At 48.3% G+C, this 24,917-nt stretch overlaps 1 protein-coding gene across 2 annotated transcripts in view; it reads right to left on the bottom strand.

Moving 5' to 3' along the window:
- The window catches only part of flna (filamin A, alpha (actin binding protein 280)), a 46,615-nt gene that overhangs the window by 4,532 nt on the left and 17,166 nt on the right, over positions 1-24,917 (bottom strand). Inside the window, exons 3-43 of one of the 2 annotated variants that reach the window (XM_020654431.3) lie at positions 21,771-22,022; positions 20,019-20,116; positions 19,305-19,452; positions 18,299-18,417; positions 18,137-18,214; positions 16,932-17,094; positions 16,653-16,853; positions 15,154-15,291; positions 14,268-14,394; positions 13,883-14,019; positions 13,608-13,804; positions 13,338-13,451; positions 12,493-12,636; positions 12,264-12,387; positions 11,965-12,125; positions 11,785-11,875; positions 11,273-11,442; positions 10,411-10,528; positions 10,159-10,271; positions 9,719-9,868; positions 9,312-9,630; positions 9,049-9,222; positions 8,807-8,969; positions 8,562-8,722; positions 7,955-8,122; positions 7,288-7,411; positions 7,046-7,202; positions 6,766-6,955; positions 5,584-5,607; positions 4,878-5,125; positions 3,886-3,960; positions 3,157-3,256; positions 2,924-3,064; positions 2,699-2,827; positions 2,420-2,593; positions 1,760-1,921; positions 1,359-1,562; positions 1,067-1,219; positions 844-966; positions 398-664; positions 179-316 (exon numbers count right to left, since the gene is read on the bottom strand). In XM_020654431.3, the coding sequence (XP_020510087.2) occupies positions 179-316; positions 398-664; positions 844-966; positions 1,067-1,219; positions 1,359-1,562; positions 1,760-1,921; positions 2,420-2,593; positions 2,699-2,827; positions 2,924-3,064; positions 3,157-3,256; positions 3,886-3,960; positions 4,878-5,125; positions 5,584-5,607; positions 6,766-6,955; positions 7,046-7,202; positions 7,288-7,411; positions 7,955-8,122; positions 8,562-8,722; positions 8,807-8,969; positions 9,049-9,222; positions 9,312-9,630; positions 9,719-9,868; positions 10,159-10,271; positions 10,411-10,528; positions 11,273-11,442; positions 11,785-11,875; positions 11,965-12,125; positions 12,264-12,387; positions 12,493-12,636; positions 13,338-13,451; positions 13,608-13,804; positions 13,883-14,019; positions 14,268-14,394; positions 15,154-15,291; positions 16,653-16,853; positions 16,932-17,094; positions 18,137-18,214; positions 18,299-18,417; positions 19,305-19,452; positions 20,019-20,116; positions 21,771-22,022 (6,237 nt within the window). The remainder of the gene's footprint in view (positions 1-178; positions 317-397; positions 665-843; positions 967-1,066; positions 1,220-1,358; positions 1,563-1,759; positions 1,922-2,419; positions 2,594-2,698; positions 2,828-2,923; positions 3,065-3,156; positions 3,257-3,885; positions 3,961-4,877; positions 5,126-5,583; positions 5,608-6,765; positions 6,956-7,045; positions 7,203-7,287; positions 7,412-7,954; positions 8,123-8,561; positions 8,723-8,806; positions 8,970-9,048; positions 9,223-9,311; positions 9,631-9,718; positions 9,869-10,158; positions 10,272-10,410; positions 10,529-11,272; positions 11,443-11,784; positions 11,876-11,964; positions 12,126-12,263; positions 12,388-12,492; positions 12,637-13,337; positions 13,452-13,607; positions 13,805-13,882; positions 14,020-14,267; positions 14,395-15,153; positions 15,292-16,652; positions 16,854-16,931; positions 17,095-18,136; positions 18,215-18,298; positions 18,418-19,304; positions 19,453-20,018; positions 20,117-21,770; positions 22,023-24,917) is intronic. The other variant, XM_065961585.1, reaches the window with a different exon arrangement.

Genomic DNA, 24,917 nt, shown 5'->3' with positions numbered 1-24,917 from the left:
AATTCTATTTTATATATTGGTAATATCTTCTTATACTGTATTATTTAAGTTGTTGCTAGTTCTGCTTTATTTCATTGTTAATTCTTTAGCACCAATACACCAAGTCAAATTCCTTTTATGTGTAAATGTACTTGGCAATAAACCCAGATTCTGATTCTGATCACAAGTCCCGGCTCACCCGGCTCCTGCACGATGTAGGACACTCCACTGGAGCCGTCCTTGCGGTCCTCAAAGGCGATCTCGGCCTTGCTGGGTCCCTCCACGGCAATGCTCAGCCCCCCCGCTCCGGCCTCTCTGGTCCAGATACTGAACTCAGCTGCACAGCAGACGAAGTCCAGTCAGAGAAGAGAAGAACGTTTACACATATCACATATTAATACTCATCCAGCTCGCCCACCTGGGACTCCAGCCTCTGCTCTCTCCAGACCTGGCCCCCCAGCTCGGACCTTGTGGGCCCCTCCCTCTCCCAGAGGGCCCACGGTGAACTGGAAGGGGCTGCCGGGCACGTGCACGCCGTTATACTTCACACACACGGTGTGCACGCCGGTCTCTGTGGGGACGAAGCGGATGCAGTAGGTGTTGTTCTCGCCCTCCATGATGTCGGCTTTGTGGATCTGACCGGACGGGCTCGTCACCTGAGCCGTCATGTCGGCGATGCAGATCTCTGAGGACGGTCAGACGGGTGTGAATGAGTGAAGACAAAGAACACAACGAGACAAAAGACTTTCCAGGTTTGAATATCATGCACGCTTTCCATGGGCGATTAGTGTTTAGTGAAACTCTTCTTATTGGTCTAAAAAAAGTCAGAGAATAGAAACAAATCTGCAGTTCTGTCGTGGTCACCTGGGATCTTCAGGCTCAGGTCGCACTGGCTGCCCACGTTGGCGACGGACGCCGCTCTCCTCTTCCTGGTGATGCTCTCCTTCATCCTGCCCTCACCTGTGACCTTCACTGTGAACGCACTCCCTGCGCGCACACGCACACACACACACACACACAGTATTCAGTGTGTGCGTTCAGACACACAGAGTCGTATTCTTTGTCGTCTGTTGTTTGAAGGTCTCACCTGGAACGTGCTGGTCGGCGAACTTGATGTTGATGATGTAGTTCCCGGGCTCGGTGGGGCAGTAGGTCACCTTACAGGTACCGTCCTCCTGGTCCTCCGTGTTGATGTCCACTTTGCTGGGACCCTCAATGGACAGACTCAGACCTCCGTATCCTGGGAGGAAGTCAAACATGACTTAGGTGTTCAATAGTTCATATCGAAGCAGAAGTTAAAACATGGATATGATTCAGGTCAAATCAAACTAAATCGATATCTACTGATCATAAGACGTGACGTGACGTGATCTTCTCACCTGCTTCACGTGTGTCGATGATGAACTCCGCAGGCTCAAACGTCCTTGCCTCGCTCAGTCCCTGTCCACTCACACGCACACGACTGGCGTCGCCGATCTCTGATTGGTTGATCATAACAGAGATGGGGCTGCTGGGAATGTGGCGCCCGTTCTTCTTGATGTTCACCAGGTGTTCTCCGATCTCCTTAGGAACGAATGAGATACCTGTGAGGAAGAGGAAGAGGAGGAGGAGGAGGAGGAAGAAGAGGAGGGAGAAGGAGGAAGAGGAAGAGGAGGAGGAGGAGGAGGAAGAGGAGGAGGAGGAAGAGGAAGAGGAGAAGGAGGAAGAAGAGGAGGAGGAGGAGGTTAAAACCAGACATAAGGATGATAAATAGTTGCTGAGTCAGGAGACAAACACGCACCGACGTGTCCGTTACGCAGCATCTTCAGCAGACACGGCTCCTCGTGGCCCGACGGCGTGGTGAGGGAGGCGGTCAGCTGACTGAGGTCGAACTCTCCGATGTCCAGAGGGATGTCAGCGGCTGAGCCCACCTTCAGGTGAGACATCCTCATGGAGTCGTCACCTGGAAACACAGCAGGGAGTGTTAGTGAGACGCTCAGAGGGGAGGAGTACGGTGGCTGGAGAGTTCAGACCAACAAAGTGTGTTAGAGCGCCAAGACACATCTACAAGAGGACAAACATTTCCTCTCAAAAAACCTTCTGCTCCTCTGCTCCCAGTCTGTGGAACGCTCTCCCCGAGCAGCTGTGGGCTCCACAGTCTGCTGACGCTTTTAAAAGGGCTCTAAAAACCTTTTTACCAAAGCCTTCTGCATGGCTTTTAGTTTCCTTAGTTGCTTAGTTGATGAATTTCTTTTTTTTTTTTCTGTATCACTGAGATTGTTTTGCAAAAATGTAAAGTGCATTACAAATTAAATGTATTATTATTATTATTATTATTATTATTATTATTATTAATAAATGCTGGAAAGTGACTGAGTGAGCGGAGTGACTCAGTCACTTCTGTTCATTTTCATTGAATGTTTTCTTCCATGTTTTAAAGTTTTGCCGTGCATCTGGTTACCGGTGATCCTGGCAGAGAAGGGGCTGCCGGGTATGTGTTTGTCGTTGTATTTGACCAGGATGCTGTAGTCTCCGGGCAGGACGGGCAGGTAGGACACGGTGCACGTCCCATCCTGGTTGTCCACACAGCTGATGTCTGCTTTAGACGGACCCTCGATGGCCAGAGACAGACCACCTGCGGGGACAGAACACAACCTGCTGATCAAACAGGAAGTGGTGAATTTGGGCGGCAAAACATGTTTCACGAGCTTCTTGGACTCAAAGTTTGTATTCTGCTAACCCTCTCCAGCATCTTTAGTGTTGACGGTGAACACGGCGGGCTTGTTGACCATCCCGTGGATGAGACCCGGGCCGTACGCACTGACGTTACCGCTGTTCATGTAGTCCACAAAGAACTGTAGAGGACTTCCTGTGAACAGAAGAAGATGAGAACGTTTTATGATTTTCTCTAACATATTTTTTATGCACTTCAGAGGTTACAGTTGTGATTTATTTTTAGTCGTACCGGGGATGTGGATGCCGTCGTATTTGATGTCCATCTCGTGCAGGCCCGCCTCGGTCGGAGCGTATTTGACGGTGACTGTGCCGTCCTTGTTGTCGGTGATGTCGGGCTTGGCCACCTTACCTGACGGCATCCTGACCTCACCTTCAGCACAAACAGAAACAGGGTCAGGATCTCAGAAATCAGTTAAACTCTAAAGTTTGATGGTTCTGTGCTTTCTGACGCGTTGCTGTCACCTGTGATCTCGCCCTTCTGGATGGTGAACGGGATGACCAGGTCGAATGGTCTCAGCCCGGCCACGTCCAGACCGTTCATCCCCATTGGCCGGTCCGTCGCCTAGGAGACAGAGGTTAGAAACAGTGTGTGAGGAGGCTGAGGTCTCTGAAACAGATCCACAGGGAGCAGAGTGCAGGACAGACGAGGGTAAAGCTTCCAAACACCAACAGACAACAACGAGACGAGATGATTGGATGATGGAGGTGATGGTCAGGATGATGACACCGACACACACTGCGAGGAGGATGAGGACAAAAACACTGGAGGATGAAGGTAGGAGCCATTTTGTAAAATGTGGAGCAGCTGATTCTCACATTGATGGTTCTCAAAATGGCTGCTTTTGTCTCTGAAGCGAGCTGACATGGAGCACTGCTGAACACACGGCTGCACAATGACTCATGGGAAATAATCCTAAATGTGTGCACGTAGTTTAGAAGTGAAAACACTTCGAGTTATTTATTAGTGGTGTTGTCATTGTGCAGATCTGTAGCTTTGCCCATGTGGTGAAATTATCTTTTTTATGAGTTCAAGTGAAATGAGAGAAAAGCCCCCCGGGAGATGAAACACCTGCAAAGAGACACAGCAGACATGGATGCAGGATGGATGATGAGGAGGAGGAGAAGGAGAGCAGAGGAAGCTGAACAATAACAGAGCAGAGCGGGGTGAGAGGCTGGAGGTTTTTTAGGTACCCAGGGCTGCTGAGCGTAGTACTGGGGCATTTGGCTCTGCTGCATGAGCTGGTCTGATGGAGCTCCTTCAAGTGCCTGAGAGGGGGGACGGAGAAAGTGAGGGGGAGGTTTGGGGTCAAAGGATAGAGATGGAAGGGGTTGGAGGGGAAGACAACGATAGTCAGAGTGATTCAGAGAATGTGTGGCACCAACAGGACCCGATCGAGGAGCGTCTGGAAGAGAAAAAGGGTCAGGGGTCTTTGGTGCACGCTGTCACTGTGGTTATCAAAGCAGCATCTTAGCTGCTCCTTATGCCTTCAGTTATAAATGTAGTGAAGATGGGTTTAATAAGAGCAATACATCTCTACATTTATACATTAACAGGAAGTTTCTGCTGCCAACAATCTCTCGTCTAATTCCTCTAACTACATACTGGATGTAGAGAATGAAGGTATCCTGCAGGGATCAGCTCTGGGCCCCCTCCTGTTCAGAGCTGAAGACTAAAAGATTGGATTCAGGTTTGACTAAAAAAAGACATGTGACCAGCCTAACCTGAAGCAAGAAACAAAAAAATACACATTTTCTCACAACATCATTCAAAATGTCCGCCTACGCTTAATAGTTCCAGCTTTATACAAACTATGTAAGCGACGCTGCTGCACAGATTTCTGAACTCTATGCTAATGTTTGTTTTTAGTCTTTATTATATTTTCCAGCTGCCTTCAAAGACTAACGACGTGTTCCTGTTCACCTAAAGTGATCGTCTCCTGAGTTTGGGTGTGAAGTTGATCTTTATGCAGACGATACTGTGCTGTTTGTTTCATTACTCTGACTAATCATAACTTTCCCTTTAACCTCACTGTTCTTCTTAAGTTACACAAATGACTCATTATTGATTATGGCTTCTTTTTTTATAGTTTTGCACGTTATAAGAAATCCTTGAATCTCTTGACTCTTCCACCAAACGATGATGAATTCACATCTAGAAGAAGGTCAAAGACTAGTGGACTCACCGTGACCTGGAAGGGGCTGTTGGGGATGTGTTCCCCTCCAAAGCGGACACAGATGACGTACTCGCCGGGCTGTGGCGCCGTGTAGAAAATATCAAATGTGCCATCCTCGTTCTCAACAACGTCCACGTCGAGCTCCGCCCCCTCAGGTGTGCACACGCTGCATGTCACCTTTCCTTTCCCAGCAGCCTTAGCGTCCACGGTGATGACCGTCTGCTCTCCGATCTGGATGGTCGGTCCGACACCGGCGCCTTCAGAGGAACGGGTCAGTAATGAAATATGAGCTGTTGTGATTTTTTAGTTCTCACAGACACTTAGACTTCCCCCGACCCACAAAGTATCCAGCATGCACATTCCACAACCGTGAGACCGGGTTAAAGATGCATCAGGCTCAGTCGGGTTATTTCATCTACTGTTACCAAAGACTCAGAAGTTATCATCCCACAGCTTCCACCTACAACTGAAAGCTAGATTAACCTTCACCATGCCATCCTACTCAGTTAGTCCATTAGTCTGTCCAGGAAACATGTCAGAGGAAACAAACAGACAGGAAGGGGAGCATCATAGAGAGAGAGAGAGAGAGAGAGAGAGAGAGAGAAGAACAGAACGGGATGTCCTGCAGAGAGCTGCTGCTTCTATCCTCCATGCTGACAGACAGAGAATGAAAAGTAAATACTTCGTCTACGTTGGAGTTGTTCAGGAGGCTTACCTAAACCGTGACCGCCGATTGAGACTGATAAGAGGAACGGTGAGAAGCAGCGGAGCGAGGAAACAAAAAGTGACAAATAGAAACAGTCAGGTGGGGGTGGGGGTGTGAGAGGCAATAACTGTGCTCCAAACACTCGATGAAAACACACGGTGATGGTGGAGTGTGAAGCAGGGAGGTGTGTGTGTGCGTGTGTGTGTGTGTGTGTATGTGTGTGTGTGTGCAGCAGGGGGAGTGTGTCTGAGGAGCACAGCGTGACAAACACAACAATGCATGAAAAATATCACAGCAGCTGCATGAATCCACAAACACCCAATAATAAGTCATTCGACTAAAAAGAAAGAAATCACTGAATTCATGTTTTTTTAATAAGAATAGTTTGATACCTCTCTTATGTCTGATGCTATATAGATGTGAGTACCAGCAGCCATTTAGCTTAGCCTAGCTTAGTATAACAACTGGAAACAGAGGTAACCAGCTAGCCTTGATTGGTCAGAAGGTATGTCCACCTTAGAGCACCTTGTAAACTCGTGTTGTTTACCTCAAACATTAAAGGAGCAGTATGTGACTCTGACACCTAGTGTTTAAAATGGGTCCCAATTCTAAACATTGTAGAGAGCTGTCTCCCCCTCCTCTCTAGAGTGGATGCTCACACAGGTTGCCATGTGGTGGACACTGAAGCTTCAGTGTTTCAGTGTCTCTCTCCATTTTTCAAAAGCATCTCCAATATTAATCCTAGTTTGAGTACGTTTCTGCTCGTGGAGCTTTTTAGAAACATGCAGAGGCTTTTTAGGTCGGGTACAATCACTTCTATCTGAACCACTTCTCTTGCCCGCTTCCACCGCTGCAACACCTGTTGGTTTGACCTGATGGTGAAGTGCTGGCTTCTCTGACAACAATGCAGCAGCCAGTATGTCCTCCTTCTAACTTTAGATTCTGGTCCTGAATGCTCTGGATCTGTTTGGACCAGAGAAGGTAGGCGCTTTTAAGACACCCCCCACACGGCCCGTTTTGGACGCCCCTCGGTTTGCCAGATATGAGAGCAGTTATCAGGTCAAACCAACAAACTCTAATCTGTGTCTCTTTCTGTGTCAGTGTCTGCACCAGAGAAATGATCAAACATCTTTTTCTGTTCAAATAAAATGATAATTAAAACATTTTATTAATGAACATCTATGTACACACCTGTAACGGTGCACTTGCTGGCGTCTCCGGTGGGCAGCGCTCTGATCCTGTAGGGCGAGTAGGGGATCTCGTCTCCTCCATATTTGATCAGGATGGTGTATCTGCCCGTCATGTCGGGCACGTAGGACACCAGGTACGTCCCGTCGTGGTTGTCTCTGATGTTGGCCTTCTTGGGTTTACCCTCTGGATCCTACAGGGGGAGAAAGTCACCACAAACAGTTAAATAACAGTAAAAAATGTGTTTTAATTTGATGTATGAACACAAACTGTGAGCGCTCACGGTGATCTGCACGGCAAGCAGGCCCTCGCCGGCGTCTTTGGCATCGATGGTGAACTCGACGGGCATGGAAGCGGGCACTCCAGTGGTGTTCAGGCCGGGTCCGCTGGCTCGCACCTTACTGGCATCATGGGTGGGGAGCACCTTCACCTTGTAGGGGCTGATGGAGGGAGAGGGGGAGGAGCTTAAATACAGACAGGAAGTAAAGAAGAAGCATGGACCTGGTGGAATCTTCAGAGTGTTACCTGCGTGGGATCTCCTCGTCTGCGTACAGCACGTTGATGGAGTATGGCCCCTCTCTGGTCGGGACATAGTTCACCGTGTGAGTCTGATCGCCGTTATCCACGACCTCCACCGGCTCCACCACACCTGCACGCACAGCCACGAGGATTATTCCTTCTATAGGGTTTAACCTGTGTGCAACAACCCCCCAAACACAACTTCTACCACGCGCGCTGATTACAGGCTGAACTTCAATCTTCCACTTCACACGTTAACAAAACAACATGGCTGCCGGACGTAATCTGATGCTGCTTCTTCTTCTACAGATGTGAGGTCATCATGGTCAATATCTCCTCAAGATCCTCGGCTCTTTCCAGAATCAGTGAGGAAGCATTTCATTGATACATCCAATGACAGGCAGAGCAGGGTTTGCTGACGATATAACATGTTTATCTATCATAAATTATCAATAAAGTATAAATTATTATTATTATCATATTATTATTATTTAAATGTAAATAAAGCTATCTCTTATTTTATGTTGCCTTGTAGTCGATGAATGATAGTTGATAGTTTTAGTCAACTAGCAGGAGGCGTCTCTGCAGATTCTCTCGTAGGAGCTTGAAGAATTTTTTTTTTTTTTTGGAGGTCGTGTTAAACACAGCGACACAAACAAACAAACAAACAAACCTTTGGGTCCCTGCACGCGGACCTGCAGCGGGGCGACTCCAGCTTTGGAGGCGTCCACAGTGAAGGCCTGGGGGATGTTGGCCCTGACGTTGTTGCTCAGACCTGGACCCTGACACTTCACCTTGGTACTGTCCACCGTGTCACTGACGGGGACAGAGAAGGGACTTCCTGCACGGACAGAGGGACAGAAATTATTTTATTTAAAGCTGAGCAGAGGGAGCAGAGATCGTTTTCTAAATGATGTAAAACCCATCAGTGTGTCTCCAGAATGTGAAACCAAAGCTTTACCTAGTGATCACAGAAACTTCATGTTTGAATTCATTCTCTCTGATTCAAAGGTTTTTTTGTTTTTTTTTTTGATTTATTTTTGTGCTTTTTGTGCCTTTAATGGAGTGGATAGAGCTGGACACCAGGGAGAGAGAGAGAGCGAGAGTGGGGAATGAAATGCGGGAAAGGAGCCACAGGCTGGACTTGAATCTGGGCCGCCCGCCCGCTCCATACATGGGGCACTAACCACCAGCGCCCCTGATTCAAACATTTTAAAGAGGCACTCAGGATTTTTTTTTATGGTTTCAAAGCGTTTGTCTTCCAGCTGTCCGTCCTGTACCTTTGATTGGCTGTCCTCCATAGGTGATGTTCAGGTTGTACTTCCCGGTCTCGTAGGGGACGTACTCCACGCTGCAGCTGCCATCTTTGTTATCAGTGCAGGACATTTTAGCCTCTGAGGGACCCTCCATGGCGAGACCCAGACCCCCGGTCCCTGCACCTCTGCAGAGCGGAGGTGAAGGAGGTTTAGAGACAGAAGCAGGAAACTCTAAAACTCTCTTCAGTAAAAGTTGTAATGACCCTCACCGTGTCTCCACCGTGAACTTGTTGGGCTTGTTGGTGATTCCTCCCTTCAGACCGGGACCGTGCACGCGGACACGAGCCGGATCGCAGCCTTCAGTGACGGCGACGCGGAACGGGCTCTTCGGCGCCGGAGAGCCGTCGTAGCAGACCTCCACGCTGTGAGGGCCTGAGAGGAGGAGAGCACAAACATGAGCTTCAACTCACAACAAACAAAAACAAATCCTGCTCGCCGCACGTCGTCTTACCCTCCTCGTATGGCGTGTACTCCACGCTGTATGTCCCGTCTCCCAGGTCGGTGATCATGGCGTCCGTGCGGCTGCCGGACGGGTTGCTGATGAGTGTTTTGATGTGGTCACCTCCGGCCTGAGTGAGAGCACGAGCGTCCACGGTGAAGTCTGTGGTCGCCTCGCGGAAAACACCTAAAAAAAGCGAGCGGAGAACATGAAGGTGACGGGTCGAGTAAACCTGATCCCGATGTTTAAACCCTGTGAAGTTTTTGCTGTCCTACCTTTCCCCTCAACTCCAGGTCCGAACACTCGGACCCCGCTGGCGTCGACGGCGGGCTCCACGGTGAGCCGAGCGGGGAAGTTTGGCACATCCTGGCCCCCGTAGCGGATGGTGAGCGTGTAGGATCCGGGGTACAGGGGGATGTAGGTGATGGTGTAGGTCCCGTCCCCGTTGTCCTGGATGTGGACCTCGGCCTCCGTGCCGCTGTCTGAGATGATCTCGATGGTCAGATCGGCCGGGCCGGCGTTGGTACAGTCCACGATGAACTCCCCCTTCTCCCCAACTTTGGCGCGCTCCAAACCTGGACCGGAGCAGCGGACCTGCGAGGAGGGGGGTCATCGATAAGGGTTAGGGTCTTACTCTTTGATACACACTTAATGAGGTCGTCTGCCGGTCTCAGGGTCTGACCTTGGAGGGGTCTGAGGTGGGGTACGCTGTGGGGGTGAACGGGGATCCGGGGATCGGGAGTCCATCGTAGGTGAGCTCCACCTGGTAGGGGCCGGTCTCCCGGGGGATGAACTTCACCTGGCTGGTCTCAGGACTCAGACCCGGCTCCACCTGAAACCCCCAAAACAAACAGAATGTAAAGGAAAGAAATCATGAGAGAGGTCGACTCAGCAGGACGTTTATTATAATAATAATCTTTTATTTATAGAGCACTTTACGAAAATTTGTTACAAAGTGCTTTACAAGGACAGCAAATCTAAAAACAGGTCATAGAATAATAAACAAGGCAAGATTAAAAATCACTTTAAAATATAAAATCCCTCTTTTAAAGGAATTCTAAAAAGTGAAAGTAGTAACAATTTAAAGGGTTAGGGTCATTTATTCCTCATCTTGTGTCGTACCTTGCTGGCGATGGGTTTCCCTGATGGGCCAGTGACCTTGGCGACGACCTTGCCCTGACCACCGGCACCCTTTGATTTGACGGTCACATCCTGGTCCCTGCCGACGGTCATCTCTACGATAAACAGAGAGGATGGGTTTTATTAGAGGAGCCATGAACAGAAGAATGAAAACTCAGGATCCCACACAAACAAATAAATATCAACAAAAGAACTGATCCACATGTAGGGAAGGGAGGAGGGAGGGGTACGTACTGTCTCCCAGCCCGCACACGTTGATCTTGCTCAGGTCAAGGGTCGGGGCCACGGCCACGTTGAACGGGCTCTTTGGGATCTGATCTCCTCCGTAGGTCACTGCGACTCCCAGAGGACCCTGAGGACCGGGACAGAAACAGCTGCAGTGATTAAAATTTAAACTTTGATCTGAAGACATGAAAATGATATCAAACCCACATTTTCACAGGAAACCAGGAAATCAAACAAAGACTGTTTTCACCCCGACAAGTACTGATGCTGCTAACACAACTTTTAAAATCCATTTCCTAACAGTGACCTCCTGCTCGGTCAGGTTAAAGAAAAAGATGATCGAGTCATGGATGCTCGTGCTATCACTAAAGGTCGTCAAACGAATCTTTTCAAAATCATGATTAACCGCTTAATTTCAATAGTTTAACACAACTAATTACATTTTAATTTTCATTAATTAGCATTTTAAAATAAAACCTTTATTTTAAAAGTTTGTACTGTCTTAAGCAGTACCTTACTTGTTGTGTGCTTTTATTTTGAAATAAAGTTAGGCCTTTCTGGTAGATGGAGGGTTAGGACATAAACTTCTAACAGAAACAGGAAGTGGCTCAAACATTCAAAATAAAAGCCTAACAAGTTTTATCTTGAAGTGTGAAAGAACAAAATTTCAGACACTCGACACATTTTTTAAAATTTGAATGTTTGAAAGTTAAAAATATAAATATTGCACAACGTTTCATTTTGAGGATGAGACAGGAAGTCAGAGACGCTTTAAAGACGTCAGGAGGCGTCTTTTAGCCGTTTCCTGTCTTTATGATAAGCTTTACTAACCACCTGCTTGAGTTTCAAACATGACATGATGTCATCCTACCTGCTGCACAGGTGTGTATTTAACGGTGTGTGTGTTGTCGTGGTTGTTGATGACTTCGAAGTCTTTGACCGCCTCTCCTTTGGTCGGCCCGCTGAAGTTACAGTCCAGGTTCGCTTTCCCCGCCCCTTTAGTGCTGACGGTGAAGTGAGTGGGCTTGTTCAGTTCAACTCCTGAAACACACACACACACACACACACACACACACACACACACACACACACACACACACACACACACACACACACACACACACACACACACACACACACACACACACACACACACACACACACACACACACACACACACACACACACACACACACACACACACACACACACACACACACACACACACACACACACACACACACACACACACACACACACACACACACACACACACACACACACACACACACACACACAGTTCTTCAGTGTTGATTTGAAGCGTACAGATTAAAGGTAAACAAACGGAGGATGTAGACTTGAACGTGGTAATGGCGTCCTCACCGCTGCGGCTCAGTCCCGGTCCCTCTGCTTTGACTCTGCTGGCGTCATGAGACGGGTCCACTTTGATCCTGATGGGCGTCATGGGAATGGCCTGAAACACATCAACACACCACAGGGTTCAGCCCTCCTGCTCCTCCTGCTCCGTCGTCCTCTCGCCGTGACCACCTGCCTCAGACTCACCTGGTCGGCGAACAGCACCATGATAGTGTAGCTGCCGGCGCCGGGCGGAGTGTACTTCACCGTGAACGTGTCGTTGTCGTTTCTGATGATGTCAAAGTCGATGTCGGCCTCTGCAGGTCCCACCACACCGGGGGCGCACTTAATCCCAATACTGATGTCACCTGAGACAGAAGAGCGTCAGCGTCACAACGTGAAGATGGAGAGCCAATCAGCAGCCTCGAGTGTTTGGTTTAACCCAATCAGCTGAGGTCTCTCTCTATCTTAAACCAATGAGATGCAGCGGTGTCGTGTGTCTTCACCTTGCCCGGCCTCGGCACAGTCCACAGTGAAGTAGGTCGGCTCGAAGGCCTTGAGTCCGGTCTTGGCCACCCCGGGTCCAGAAACCTTCACCTTGTTAGGATGACAGCCCGCTCCGATGGTCATCTGAGGTCAGAAACACACAGACACGTTCAGATACAACAAACATCTGTATGTGTGTGTGTGTGTGTGTGTGTGTGTGTGTGTGTGTGTGTGTGTGTGTGTGCTCACCCTGAACGGGCTGTCTGGGATGTTGACTCCGCCCCAGGACACCATGGCGGTGTGTTTCACAGGTTTGCGGGGGGTGTAGGTGCAGGCGTAGGTGCCATTTCCGTTATCTTTAATCTGAACGTCCACAGGAGTACCTTCACCGTCCTGTGAAGAAACAGAGAGACTTTAAAGAGGTCATATTATGCCCTTTTTGGGGTTCATATATTTAATCTCTGTACCTACTAAAGTATGTTCACAATAGCTAAAGTTCTAAGTGTAAGTGTCTGTTTTCATGTACTGCCGCTCCATACACCAGCTCGCTTCTGACTCTCTCTCTAAGGCTCTGAAGTGCCCACGTTCAGAGTCCCCACGTGTGCCAAGTCTGATCTGATTGGTCGGCCTGTCGGCTCTGCCGTAATTGGTCAGTCGCTCAGCACGGTTCTTGGAAATGTCCCGACCCTTTTACCATATTGGGAATGCAGCCACTTTGGCTCCGAGGAGAGCAAAAACATTAGCACCTCAGCACTACTGTGCTACCGCAGGCTACGGCATATCGTGGGCGTGCTACAGAAGTTAACGGGCATACAACATGAGCTGCTGGGCTTGCCACAACGAGCCAATGGGCTTAGATCAGTGATATCACACTGACAATGACGTCACACTGACAATTTTTTATCGAGGGGGGCGAGAACCGAGCGTTATATGCGGCTAATGCTACAGCTAACAGCCGCGTTTCCGCGGACTTTGCACATAGATGTGCCTAAACATGCACAGGACACAATGGAAAACACACTAAAGAGCATATAAAACCAGAAAAAGCATAATATGGGACCTTTAATGTGGAGCAGACACAGACACAGACGTACCTGAGCAACAATCTTCAGAGGAGCTTTTCCTCCCTGTTTGGCATCGACGGTGAACTCTGTTGGCTTCCCAACAGCCAGACCGCTGCTCTGCAGACCTGGACCGAACGCCTTCACCTGAAACACACACACACACACACACAGATTTAGGAATACGCTTTTCTGCTTAGAGACAAAGTCTGTCCCCCCCACGTTTGAAGGAGGAATAGAATCTGTAACCCGCAGAGGTCCACTTCATGTTCTGACCCGTCCTGTCTCTGAAGGTGTGCTTACCTTGTCAGGGTAGAAGTCTGTGTCGGGCGGGTTGACGATCTCGGCCATGAAGGGCGAGTGTTGGATGTCCTCGTTGTTGCAGAGAACGTGCACGGCATACTCGCCGGACTCCGTGGGCCAGTAACGCACATCACACGACCCGTCACCTTTGTCGTCACATTCAATCTTTGCCTGAGACGGACCTTCAACAGAGAAACCTGCGCAGAGAAGAAGAAACACAGTGAGCTACAGGAGACATTCATGAGAGGAGGTTCAGTCATTCTCTCGTCTCTCACCCAGTGTGCCGACGTTGTCTCCGACAGCCTCCACCACGAAGTCGGCAGATTTACCCACAATTCCATTCTCCAGACCCGGACCCCACGCCCTCACCTTCTGCTGGCCCGCCTCAGCACCGATCTTCACCTCGATGGGACTGAACAGAGAGTCGAGAAAACAAGTCGATGTCAGTGTCACTGAGTGTGTGTGTGTGTGTGTGTGTGTGTGTGTGTGTGTGTGTGTGTGTGTGTGTGTGTGTGTGTGTGTGTGTGTGCATGTGTGTGTGTGTGCATGTGTGTGCATGTGTGTGTATGTGTACGTGTGTGCGTGTATGTGTGTGTGTGTGTGTGTGTGTGTGTGTGTGTGTGTGTGTGTGTGTGTGTGTGTGTGTGTGTGTGTGTGTACCTGCGGGGGATGTGCTGTCCTCCCCATGTGATGGTGATGCTGTACGTTCCAGGTGTGGTGGGATAATAATCAAATGCATAAACATCATCTCCCAGATCTTTCCTCTTACACGGCTCGTCCAGACCCTCTGAAAACACAACGCCACACGACACGGTCGCCTGTTAGTCACCATCATCATTTTATTTCAAGACATGAGGAGCAGAAAATAAAGCCAGACTTTCTTATATTATGTAAAAAAAAACAATCTTTGACTTGTCTTGTTTGAGGAAGTTTACCGTAAAACTTCTAATAAAAGCTCATCCTGATTTAAGGCCCGGTCCCTTTAATGAGCGTGCTGTGACTGCACGTTTTAAACGCAGCTCTCCGTCCAAGGCCTCAGTGTGTCATTTAGTGTCAGAACAGTGTGTGGATCAACAATAAGGAGAGACAGCAGATGAACATCTACATGTGTCCAAGACGACAGAATGATGCTCGTATGGCGTGCAGGACGTGACGCAGGTCAGCATGCTGCTTTTCTTTAATCTGTTTATTGATTTACTCTTTTTGCTGTGAACGAGTTTAGTTTGAAAATAATCCAAAGGTCTGCCTCGTGTCGACGCCTGTTCCAAATAAGGGCAGGGTCATAAAATAACCTGAGCTGTTATTAGAAGTTTTACAGTAATAAGTGAAATGTGCTCTCCTGATTGGCCGATTGTTTATGTATGGCTGAAGCTCAGTCTGCAGGGACTTCGGTTGGAACCAGAACTTCCCTCTGGAATTTATAAAGTATGTAACATTAAATATTTATTAAATAATAATAAGCAATTCTGGCTTTATTTCTCCCCTACAACATTGTAAGGAGTGTGTGTGTGTGTGTGTGTGTGTGTGTGTGTTCAGACGGACTCACTCGGTCCTTTGATGGACACTTTGAGCTCTCCTGTTCCCGCTCCTTTGGTGTAAACTTTGAAGTCGGCCGTCTCCTTCACTCTCAGGCCCTTCGGCTGCAGACCACGACCCTTTGCTTTGCAGAGGCTGGGGTTACAGGCTGTGGAGACACACACACACACACACGCACACGCACACACACACACACGCGCACACACACACACGCACACACCCACACGCACACACAGAGTCAGTCAGAACATGTGTGAGTTCAGGGTTTCAGTGGGGAGAGGAGAAATGAGGTGCAGGCTGAATGATGTGAAACCCAAAGTATTTCCATGTGAGCGTTACATCCATCATTTAAAGGATTTCTGAGGCTGTTCCCTCTACACCACATCCTCCCTCCTCTGACTGTATCCATCATTTAAAGGCTGTTCCTGTCTTCACCACACCCCCTCCTCTGCCTGTATCCATCATTTAAAGGCTGTTCCTGTCTTCACCACACCCCCTCCTCTGCCTGTATCCATCATTTAAAGGCTGTTCCTGTCTTCACCACACCCTCCCTCCTCTGCCTCGTCTCTATCTCAGGGTGCAGAATGCGCCCACGGAGGAGGAAGTGAGCCGTTATCCTCGCACAGGAAGAGAAGTTATTCTTCATATCTGCTGATTATAAAAGACGAGCTGCTGAGTCACAGCTGGATGCCCCTGCAGGAAGCAAAGGAAACCCCACAGGAACAGAGGCTGATGTACAGGCCGAGATATGCTGCATGGAAAAGACCGCTGCAGGATTCATCAATAATTCTTATATTACAAACGTCTCTGTGTCACTTGAAGAATGAATATGTGAAGTTATTTGTAAAGTCCTAGTTGAAGCTGCAGGTTGATGTTTAAGGCACTCTTTATCCGGTGTCATTACAGACTAACATGCTGGTCGTGGGTTGTATTCCCTAAATGACACTCAGCAGAGACTCTCTGTAATTTAGAGCTCATAGATAATAACATGCTAACCTTTAATGACAGTCTTATTCGAAAGTGAAAGAAACAGCACAGGTGAACAGAGTAAAGACGTGCAAACACACACGCACACACATGCACGCGCACACACATGCACACACACACACACATGCACACACACACACATGCGCACACACACAAACACAGGTACCGAAGAGAGATCCCAGGAAACAGGAAGTGACAACAGAAGGAAGAGGCCGATCCAGAGAGAGGACAGAAACCAGCACGCCGCTGTCAGAGGAGCAGAAGGAAGAGGAGGAGAAAAGGAAGGACACCAATCAGAAGGAGGAGAAGAAGAAGAGGACATCAGAAAAAAGAAACAGCAGAGCGTCAGACACCAGAGAAGAAGAAACAGAGATTATTCTTTAAATCTGATTTGTAGCTTTATAATCTTCTCATGAATGTTGTGACCTTCTTCCTGTTATTTCATTTAAAGGTGAAAGTGTTGAAGCACACCCTGAACACCTCTACAGTCTATGATCATGATAACGGAGGGTTTAGTCTTACCCTCCCCGACGGTGACGGTGAAGGGGCTCTTGGCGATCGGCCCCCCGGAGAAGGTGACGTAGACGATGTGCTGCCCCTCCTGCGTGGGTTTGTAGGTGCAGCGGTAACTGCTGTTCCCTTTGTCCTCGATGGTGCAAGTCACCGTGTTCTTCTTACCTACAGGATCCATGATCACCACCTCCACCTCGCCCACGCCGGCACCTTTAGGGAGGGAGCAGGACGTGATGGGTGTGTTCTGACGCAGAGTTTTCTAAAGAGCAGACGAGCAGAGGAACTCACCGGCTGTGTACACGTCAAAGTACGTGGCCTTGTTGGCGATGTTCCCGGACGGCTCCAGACCCGGTCCCTGAGCCGTGGCTTTGCTGGAGTCTCCCTGAGCCATGCCGATCTCCACCTCGAAGGGGCTCTTTGAGATGTGCTGACCTGCAAACAGCACGGTCACCTGCAGAGCAGAGAGGAGACGTTCAGACCATCTACCAGGTCCACATCGTTAGGATGCTCTCAGACGTCTTTACAAAGTCGCCCTTCTGTCAGAAACATCCAACCTGCAGCATCAAACATCTTTAACCCCTTCAGCAAGAGACGCAGCAAACACCAAAACTAACACCCTAAACATTATGAATCCATCTCTCATGGCGGGGATGAATAATAACTGTTACACTCTGCTGATCATGCAGGACACTTTGATGAAGAATAAATAACTGTGGTTAATATTCAGACACGTTAATAAACTTCCTAATTCTGGCCTTTTCATGCAACATGTTCTTTAAAGCTCTTAATCTTTCATTTGAGCTCCATCACTCCTGATGAAAATATCAACGCAGTATAACCCTCTAACCCTCACATCAGATTCTGTGATGTGTAACACGACTCAATGAGGATCTGTTTTTATACATTTCTACAGTCGTTCATTTTCTTTTTTGCAAAGCGGAGATTTCTGTCCTCCACAGGTAACAACAACAACATGGTGTTTTAATGACCACCACAGCTTTCTCTAACAGTAACCGTCATGAGAGAGAAAGTCTGCAGCTTTGAGGAAGTGAGAGAGGGAGGGAGAGAGAGTCATTTCCATGGAAGAAGAGAAGTGAAACTTTTTCTGTTATTAGACAGAAAACAATAAGAGAGAGAGAAAAGAGCAAAAAAGGGAGAAAGAGAGGCAGAGTGAGAGAAATAGAGATATATATATATAAATATATATATATATAGAGAGAGAGAGAGAGAGAGAGAGAGAGACCTCTGCTCATTCGTTTGGATCACAGGCTACTTAACCAATCAAATCACAGGGGGAAACTCAGACTTTTGCTGCGTTCAGGTAGTGTCAGAAACATTGGAAGAGTTTCAGAGTAGGTGAACGCCTCGGAACAACTCGGAAACTCAAAAGAATTAGCAGCCTGAGTCGATGTCATGTTTAAAGTCTGTCCAGCTGTCAGCCGAGTGCAGTATGGCTAAAGAGTAGCAGACGGGTCCGACCTGAGCGGGCTCACCTTGTGCATGCCGGTGACTTTGGGGATGTAGTAGACGGAGTAGGTTCGGTTCTTGTCGTTGTTGGCCGTCACTTTAGCCTGGAGGACATTTTGAAAAAGTTAACAAAGTGCTGAAAGTTTGAAAGACCAAATCTGAAGATCTCCTGATGGTGAGCGTCTGACCTCCTCTCGGTGTCCTGCAGGATCCTCCACATAAACCAGAACCTCGCCCAGCCCTGCACTGATGGTCTCCACGGTGAACACGGCCTTCTTCATCACCACGTTACCCACGGGCTCCACGCCTGCACGCCACCACAGACAGAGAGAGGCGTTATAACACGACCTAGTGTGTGTGTGTGTGTGTGTGTGTGTGTGTGTGTGTGTGTGTGTGTGTGAGAGAGTGTGTGTGTGTGCATGTAAAGAGATTCTGAAATGTTTCATCAGATTTAAATGTTTTAACTTGAACATAAACTGTATGTGACGTGTTCTGAGTCAGCGAAAAGATCAAATGGGGGGGGTCTGCACCGAGCAGCATCGGGATCGAGAGTAGAACCTGCGACCACATTGTCGAGGACCTGTCTTCTTACTTGACGTTTTACAGGATGAAGTTTTTGAATCATCTGTTTCACTTTTCAGCTGAGCCAAAGTGAGCAGCTGCTCAGCTGGCAGCCGCAGACACTCTAACAGAGAGCGTTAGATCACTAACATGAATCTTTGACTAGTTTAATAAGCAGCTCTGTTTGTTTTGGAGCAGAGCTCTGTGCAGATCTCAGCTCGCTGTGAAGCTGCATCTCTGCACAATGATGATCCAAATACAGAAGAGAGGAGAGAGGATCCTTCAGATTCATTTTCAACTACTACTCCTCTCTTCTGTTTGATCTCAGAGGACAAACCTGGACTCTTTAAAGTGAAATCACTCTGAAGACTCTCCTGTGGATGTTTAGGAGTGACTCAGAGAGGCTGAAATGTTCTCTGCTCTAAACACAATCATAGCCTGAATCCTCTTGGAGCGTCTCTCACTTTCTGACGGCTGTAAACATCCAAATCCTTCCTGCTCTAAACTGATGCAGCTGCTGAGCTCAAAACAGCTGCTGTGTGTGTGTGTGTGTGTGTGTGTGTGTGTGTGTGTGTGTGTGTGTGTGTGTGTGTGTGTGTGTGTGTGTGTGTGTGTGTGTGTGTGTGTGTGTACCTGGCCCGTAGGCGCGGGCCTTCTTGGGGTTGAGTTTGGGCCGTAGAGGTGCTCCAGGCTTCAGTTTGGCTTTGGGGAACTGGGACAGGTAGGTCATGACTGAGTGCTCGTCCACATTGGGGTCGACGATCTCCTCGGGTGTGATCACCTGAGAGGAGAAGAAGAAGAAGAAGAAGAAGAAGTGTTTATTGAAGATAGTCTGCAGCTGCACGGCCTGCAGGGTCGGATTGGTTTCCATGGAGACGAATCAACTACAGACATGTTGTGATTAAAAGATCAAAACTACAAACCAACGACTTCCTGAGCTCAGAGGGTACCTGAGACCGATTCACACGTACAGCGGCAGACACACACTCATCACACACTCTCTGTCTGATCATACAGCCCACACACACACACACACACACACACACACACACACAGTCTGATAGCAGAACCAGAGACAGCAGGAGACCAACAGACAGTTTGTGATCTAAAGACGGAAGCAGCAGCGACCACAGAGCTCATAGTCAGCACGCCATGCTGTGCCAGCTGCCAACACACTGCCAATCTCACACACACACACACACACGCACACGCACACGCACACACCAGAAACCAAAAAAACAGAACACACTACATCTCATAAAATGATCTGAATATCTGCTCTATCCAAACACTTTATTTAAAATGTTATTCTATGACTCTTTTAAAGGTTGTTTTCTTTTTTCTTACCTGTGGGATGCCCAGCCAGTCGTCGGCTTGCTGCATGGCCTCGCGGGCGTTAGCGACTGGTTTGGTCTGATCCCACTGGTCCCAGTCAGGACACAGACCTGCAGGAGAGAGAGAGAGGAGCAGAGCTGGAGGTCACACAGGGAGCAGCAGGAGAATACAGAGAGACCATAGAGACAATATGGCCAACATCTAGAGATGAACCCTTTCATGATGAAACAGAAGAACGTTTAATCAGACATGAAGAGGAACGTGTCTGTGGGACTGTGCAGACTCCACATCGAGCCTTGAAGACGTCCAGAAGATAAGCAGAGAATTTCAACCATGTGTGAGTGTGAAGGTGAATCTGCGAGGTTGTACGTCTGACCTTCATTTCTACCATCAGCTCAAACTGTGTCAGACGTTTATTTACTCTGTTCAAACCGACTCACACGCCTGGATGTTTTTATTTCTGATGATGTTGGAAAGCTTTATAGGGGGGGGGGGGGGGGGGCAGGGGGGAGGAAATCTCCAGTTGGATCTTTATCTGCAGGCTGCTGGTGATCCACAGGTATGCCAAACATCCCGAGCATGTAAACAGAAACCCTCACTCTCCTTTACCTACACCCCCTCCTCCCTTTCTCTGTTCCCCCCTCCTCCCTTTCTCTGTTCCCCCCCTCCTCTCTGTCCTCCCCCTCCTCCCTTTTTATAGGAGCATAATGAGAAGGTTCAAGGCTCCCCCTCCTCCCTTTCTCTGTCCTCCCCCTCCTTTCTGTCCTGCCCCTCCTCGCTGTCCTCCCTTTTTACAGGACCATAATGATAAGGTTCAAGGCTCCTCCCCCTCCTCCCTCCTTCTTTTACGTCCCACACAGGTGAGAGTTAAACACTGAAGCGTTCCCCGAGCTGACCTCAGATCTGCAGACGGTTAGAAAGACAGACTCACTTTGAGAGCAGAACTTTCCCCCCGTGCAGAGACTAGAAACCTTTGGGGAAATTCCCCGGGACCAAAGTCTATGAAGTTACGGGGACATTTTTCCAAACTTAAAAAGTCCCTGCTGGGGCGCGCTGGTGCCGACTCTATCCACTGTCCTCCCTCTGAATTAAAGGCACGAAAAAGCCCAAAAAATAAATCTTAAAAACAAATAAGTCCCTGCTGGGGGGTGGGGGGGGGGTCAGACGGATAGACCCACATGCAGGTCCGGGAACCGCTCAGAGCTGATCCTGAAGACAGGAAGGGTTCTAGAATCTGTTTGGGCCCTTTAGGAAAAGACTCACAGGGGGGCCCCTGAAACCAGCATCCATCAGGTGGGTCAGGGGGACACGGGAGACTAAATGATTCAAATAGAGGAAACGTGAATATTAATGTTTAAATCTGAGGGAGCTGTTAGTGTGAGGAGAGCCGGACTGAGCTCCACAAACACACAGTCCTTTAGACCTGATCCAGCTGCAGCTTCTCTATCTGTTAAGATCCTTTCTACATATTGTCTCCTTTCTACATATTGTCCAGCTGTGAGCTCTGCATGGAGAGTGCGTGCTCAGTGTGCTTTAAAGGTCATGAGAAGTGTTTTCAGACGTGTTTTTTGGGATGGTCCTGAAACTCTCCGAAAGTGTGACGGCGCTCGATCCTCCTCACAGATGTTTTGAGCTCTTTGTTGGTGTTGATTTCAGACCTTTGAGGGAAACACATGCTCATCACACACAAACACATCCTGCTCTTTGTCATCCATCAGACCCCCGGACACACACACCAACACAGCTCGTCTCTACAACACTCACCTGGAGCACAGCTGTCCACCAGCGCTCCCAGAGCCCGGCCCGTCTGCCAGTCCTTGTGGAAGTTGGTGATGGGGAGCTCGGGCAGTTTGTTCTGGATCCATCCCAGCAGCCTCTGCTTCGGCGTCTTCTGTCTGCCCTCGTCCGTCTCCTCGTCCTCGTCCCACATGGGCATGGAGATGGAGTAGTGCAGGATCAGGGTCCATATCAGACCCAGGATCAGCTTCAGGTTCCCATCCACAATGGCCTTAGAGTCTGGAGAGCAGAGGGAGGGAGAGAGAGGAAGGTTTTAGAAAGATAACAACGATGCTTTGGACAATATAAAGAAAGGACTAGCACTCTCCCAGAGAACATGAAGAGAGACAGACCACTACTCAAACATTGTGATCTAAATCTCTTTATTTAAAGCTCAGTGGAGGCTGCATGTTTCCCTCTGGACTGTCTCTGTACTCTAATGTAAAGCTTCATGTTTAAGGAGGAGGAGGCATACAGAGGAATGTTCACTTCCTCCTTAAGGGTCTTCAAAAGAGATTTTAATCTGACTTCAGAATGACAGCACCGTGACTGTTAACATCCATCTCTCTACCGTTCTTTAATCAGGGGAGGGGGGAGGGGCAGGGGGGCTCAAACATCTTAAATTGCCTCCATTTTTAACGCTGCCACTCAAATGAAGGGACTTAGTCTGTACTTCTCTCAGATGACAGACCCTTATGAACACATTAAACTACATGAAGCAACTATCGGCTGAGGAGTCATCGGGGGGGGGGGATAACGGACATGTCATGACAAGCTTTGATGTAATTTCTCAGAACAATCTTTCTGCAAAAGTTGCATAAATGAGTGACGATTTAGAATATCTCTGACATATAAACATTAACACATAACGGCACATCCTATAACATGTTCCAGCTCCCCGACATCACCCAGGAATTTCAGCAGAAACACGAGAGAGTGATGCAACAAGGGAACAAGGGGCTCGCCTGGGCATGAGGAAGGAACACACACAGACACACACAGACACACACACAAACACACACACACACACACACACGTTGCACAAGAGGCAGTAGATCAGCAGGATGATTGCAGGTCGAGCCTGCAGGAAAGGGTGGAGCTCTCCCTGCTGACTGATGAGAACAAAGTTAAGGAGGAGAAGTTGTGATTGTCGGGGCTGGAGGTGATGATGGATATCAGGACTGGAGGGGTTTCTGTCTTTGTGCAGGGGGTCTGGAAGGTTTGGGGTCTGTTTATAAAGTGTGTGTGTGTGTGTGTGTGTGTGTGTGTGTGTGTGTGTGTGTGTGTGTGTGTGTGTGTGTGTGTGTGTGTGTGTGTGTGTGACAGCAGCTGTTAGCAGTTTGTCTGTGATGTCAGCCTTTATAGAGAAACATGAAAACAGAAGAGACAGCTCTGCTCACTGTGAGACAGCCTGACCTCTTCTTCTTCTTCTTCTGGGCTAACGTTGGTAACAGCAGCTCAGAGATCTTTAATCATTCTGTTTCTTCTTCTGTGTTTATGCCTCAGAGTGGGGGCTGCGGTTCGGGGGCTTTGGCTGCTGAAAAGGCTGAATATTTTAAGGCTGCAGAGGGAGGGTCTGAGAGAGGTTTGGCCGAGAGTCTGAGGACAGGGTCGAGATATGTGTGTGTGTGGGGGGGGGGTCCTAAACCCAAAGAGGGGAGGGTTAAATTCCATGCAACAGAATGGAGAGAACAGCTAACAGGAAACTAAAAGAGGTGAAATAAGCAGATCTAACACATGCACTGTCTGTCTGTCTGTCTGTCTGTCTGTCTGTCTGTGAGCAGCTCCCAGTGGAAAAACACCCGATGATAAACGGTGATAAAGCAGAACAGGGTCAGACCGAGGGCCTGTTTGGGTGACCCACCACCATGGTAACCAGATCGTTATAGCAACGGGGTGGAACTCAGTCTGCAGAGGAATGAAGACATGAGAGACAGGAGAGAGAAACGAGGCCTGCAGACAAAGAGAAAACATTCATCATGCGCTCTGATTGGGGGGCGTGAGCGCAGCGTGCATGAGCGCAGCGTGCATGAGCACAGCGTGCATGAGCGCCACGGGTTTGAACCTGCAGCAGGAATGCGGATCAGCTCAGGTGAAGGTGTGTCACATTGCGGCCTGTCAGCCAGCACAAACACACGACCACAACACGGTCTGAACAGACCGAGAGGACACCAAGAAGTCTGAGCAGGAGAGGAGGGATCTACCAGAGGAAACGTGTCTATGTGATCTGAAGTGACTGTTGGAGTATTTTGAAATACTTCATCTCCTAAAGTCTGCAGATCTTTAGCTGAAAGATTAAATAAACCACTAGGGGACGTAACGATACGTCACAACACAAACACAAATAGAAAACATTCATCGATGTGACAAAAACATATATTGCAAAACACCCATTTCTTAACCAGTGGAGGGCACTATTTGATTTTGGCTTCTCTTGTCCGTGGTCAGTAGCTGAAGCAGAGAGGCGTGCAGAACAAGAGATATCCACAGAGACCGATGAACGGCACAAAGATCACACCATGAAGCAACACGTCAAACAGGTGTAGGAGAGACGGGGGAATAACTCAGTATAGAAACATGGAGCTGCTCCCCGGACGTTTCTCTGGCGCTGAAACTTTATTTAGCTTTTCAGTTATACCCGTTTCAATGAGCAGAGAGTTTGAACCTGCAGTGAAAATTAGTTTGACTTATTATTATTATTTAAAAATTAAATGACTGCAATACACATTTTAACAAGGCTAGATAAGCAATATTTTTTAAATGCTGTGCATGTGTGTTTTCACCTATTTAGGGTACTTTTAGCTATTTATGACCTGATGCGAGGTTAGTGTGAATGTTTGTTTTCATGTTGAGCCTCAACAAAAGGTCATTTTCTGTCACAATGTGATAGACAATAAAGTTTTTCGAACCTTTGAACCTTTTTAAATCTTTTTAAAATCTTTCTAAAGGTGATTCAAGTGATGTCAACTTATCTCTTTTGACTGTCGATCAACCTGCAGTTGTGTGTGTGTGTGTGTGTGTGTGTGTGTGTGTGTGTGTGTGTGTGTGTGTGTGTGTGTGTGTGTGTATGTGTGTGTGTGCCTCCCTCTCTCACACAAACAGAGCCACTAAACATGAGAGGAATCTGCAAACATT

Source organism: Labrus bergylta, chromosome 12 (genome assembly GCF_963930695.1).
Source record: "Labrus bergylta chromosome 12, fLabBer1.1, whole genome shotgun sequence".
Classification (NCBI taxonomy): Eukaryota; Metazoa; Chordata; class Actinopteri; order Labriformes; family Labridae; genus Labrus; species Labrus bergylta.
This window is presented reverse-complemented; position numbering and strand designations above follow the sequence as displayed.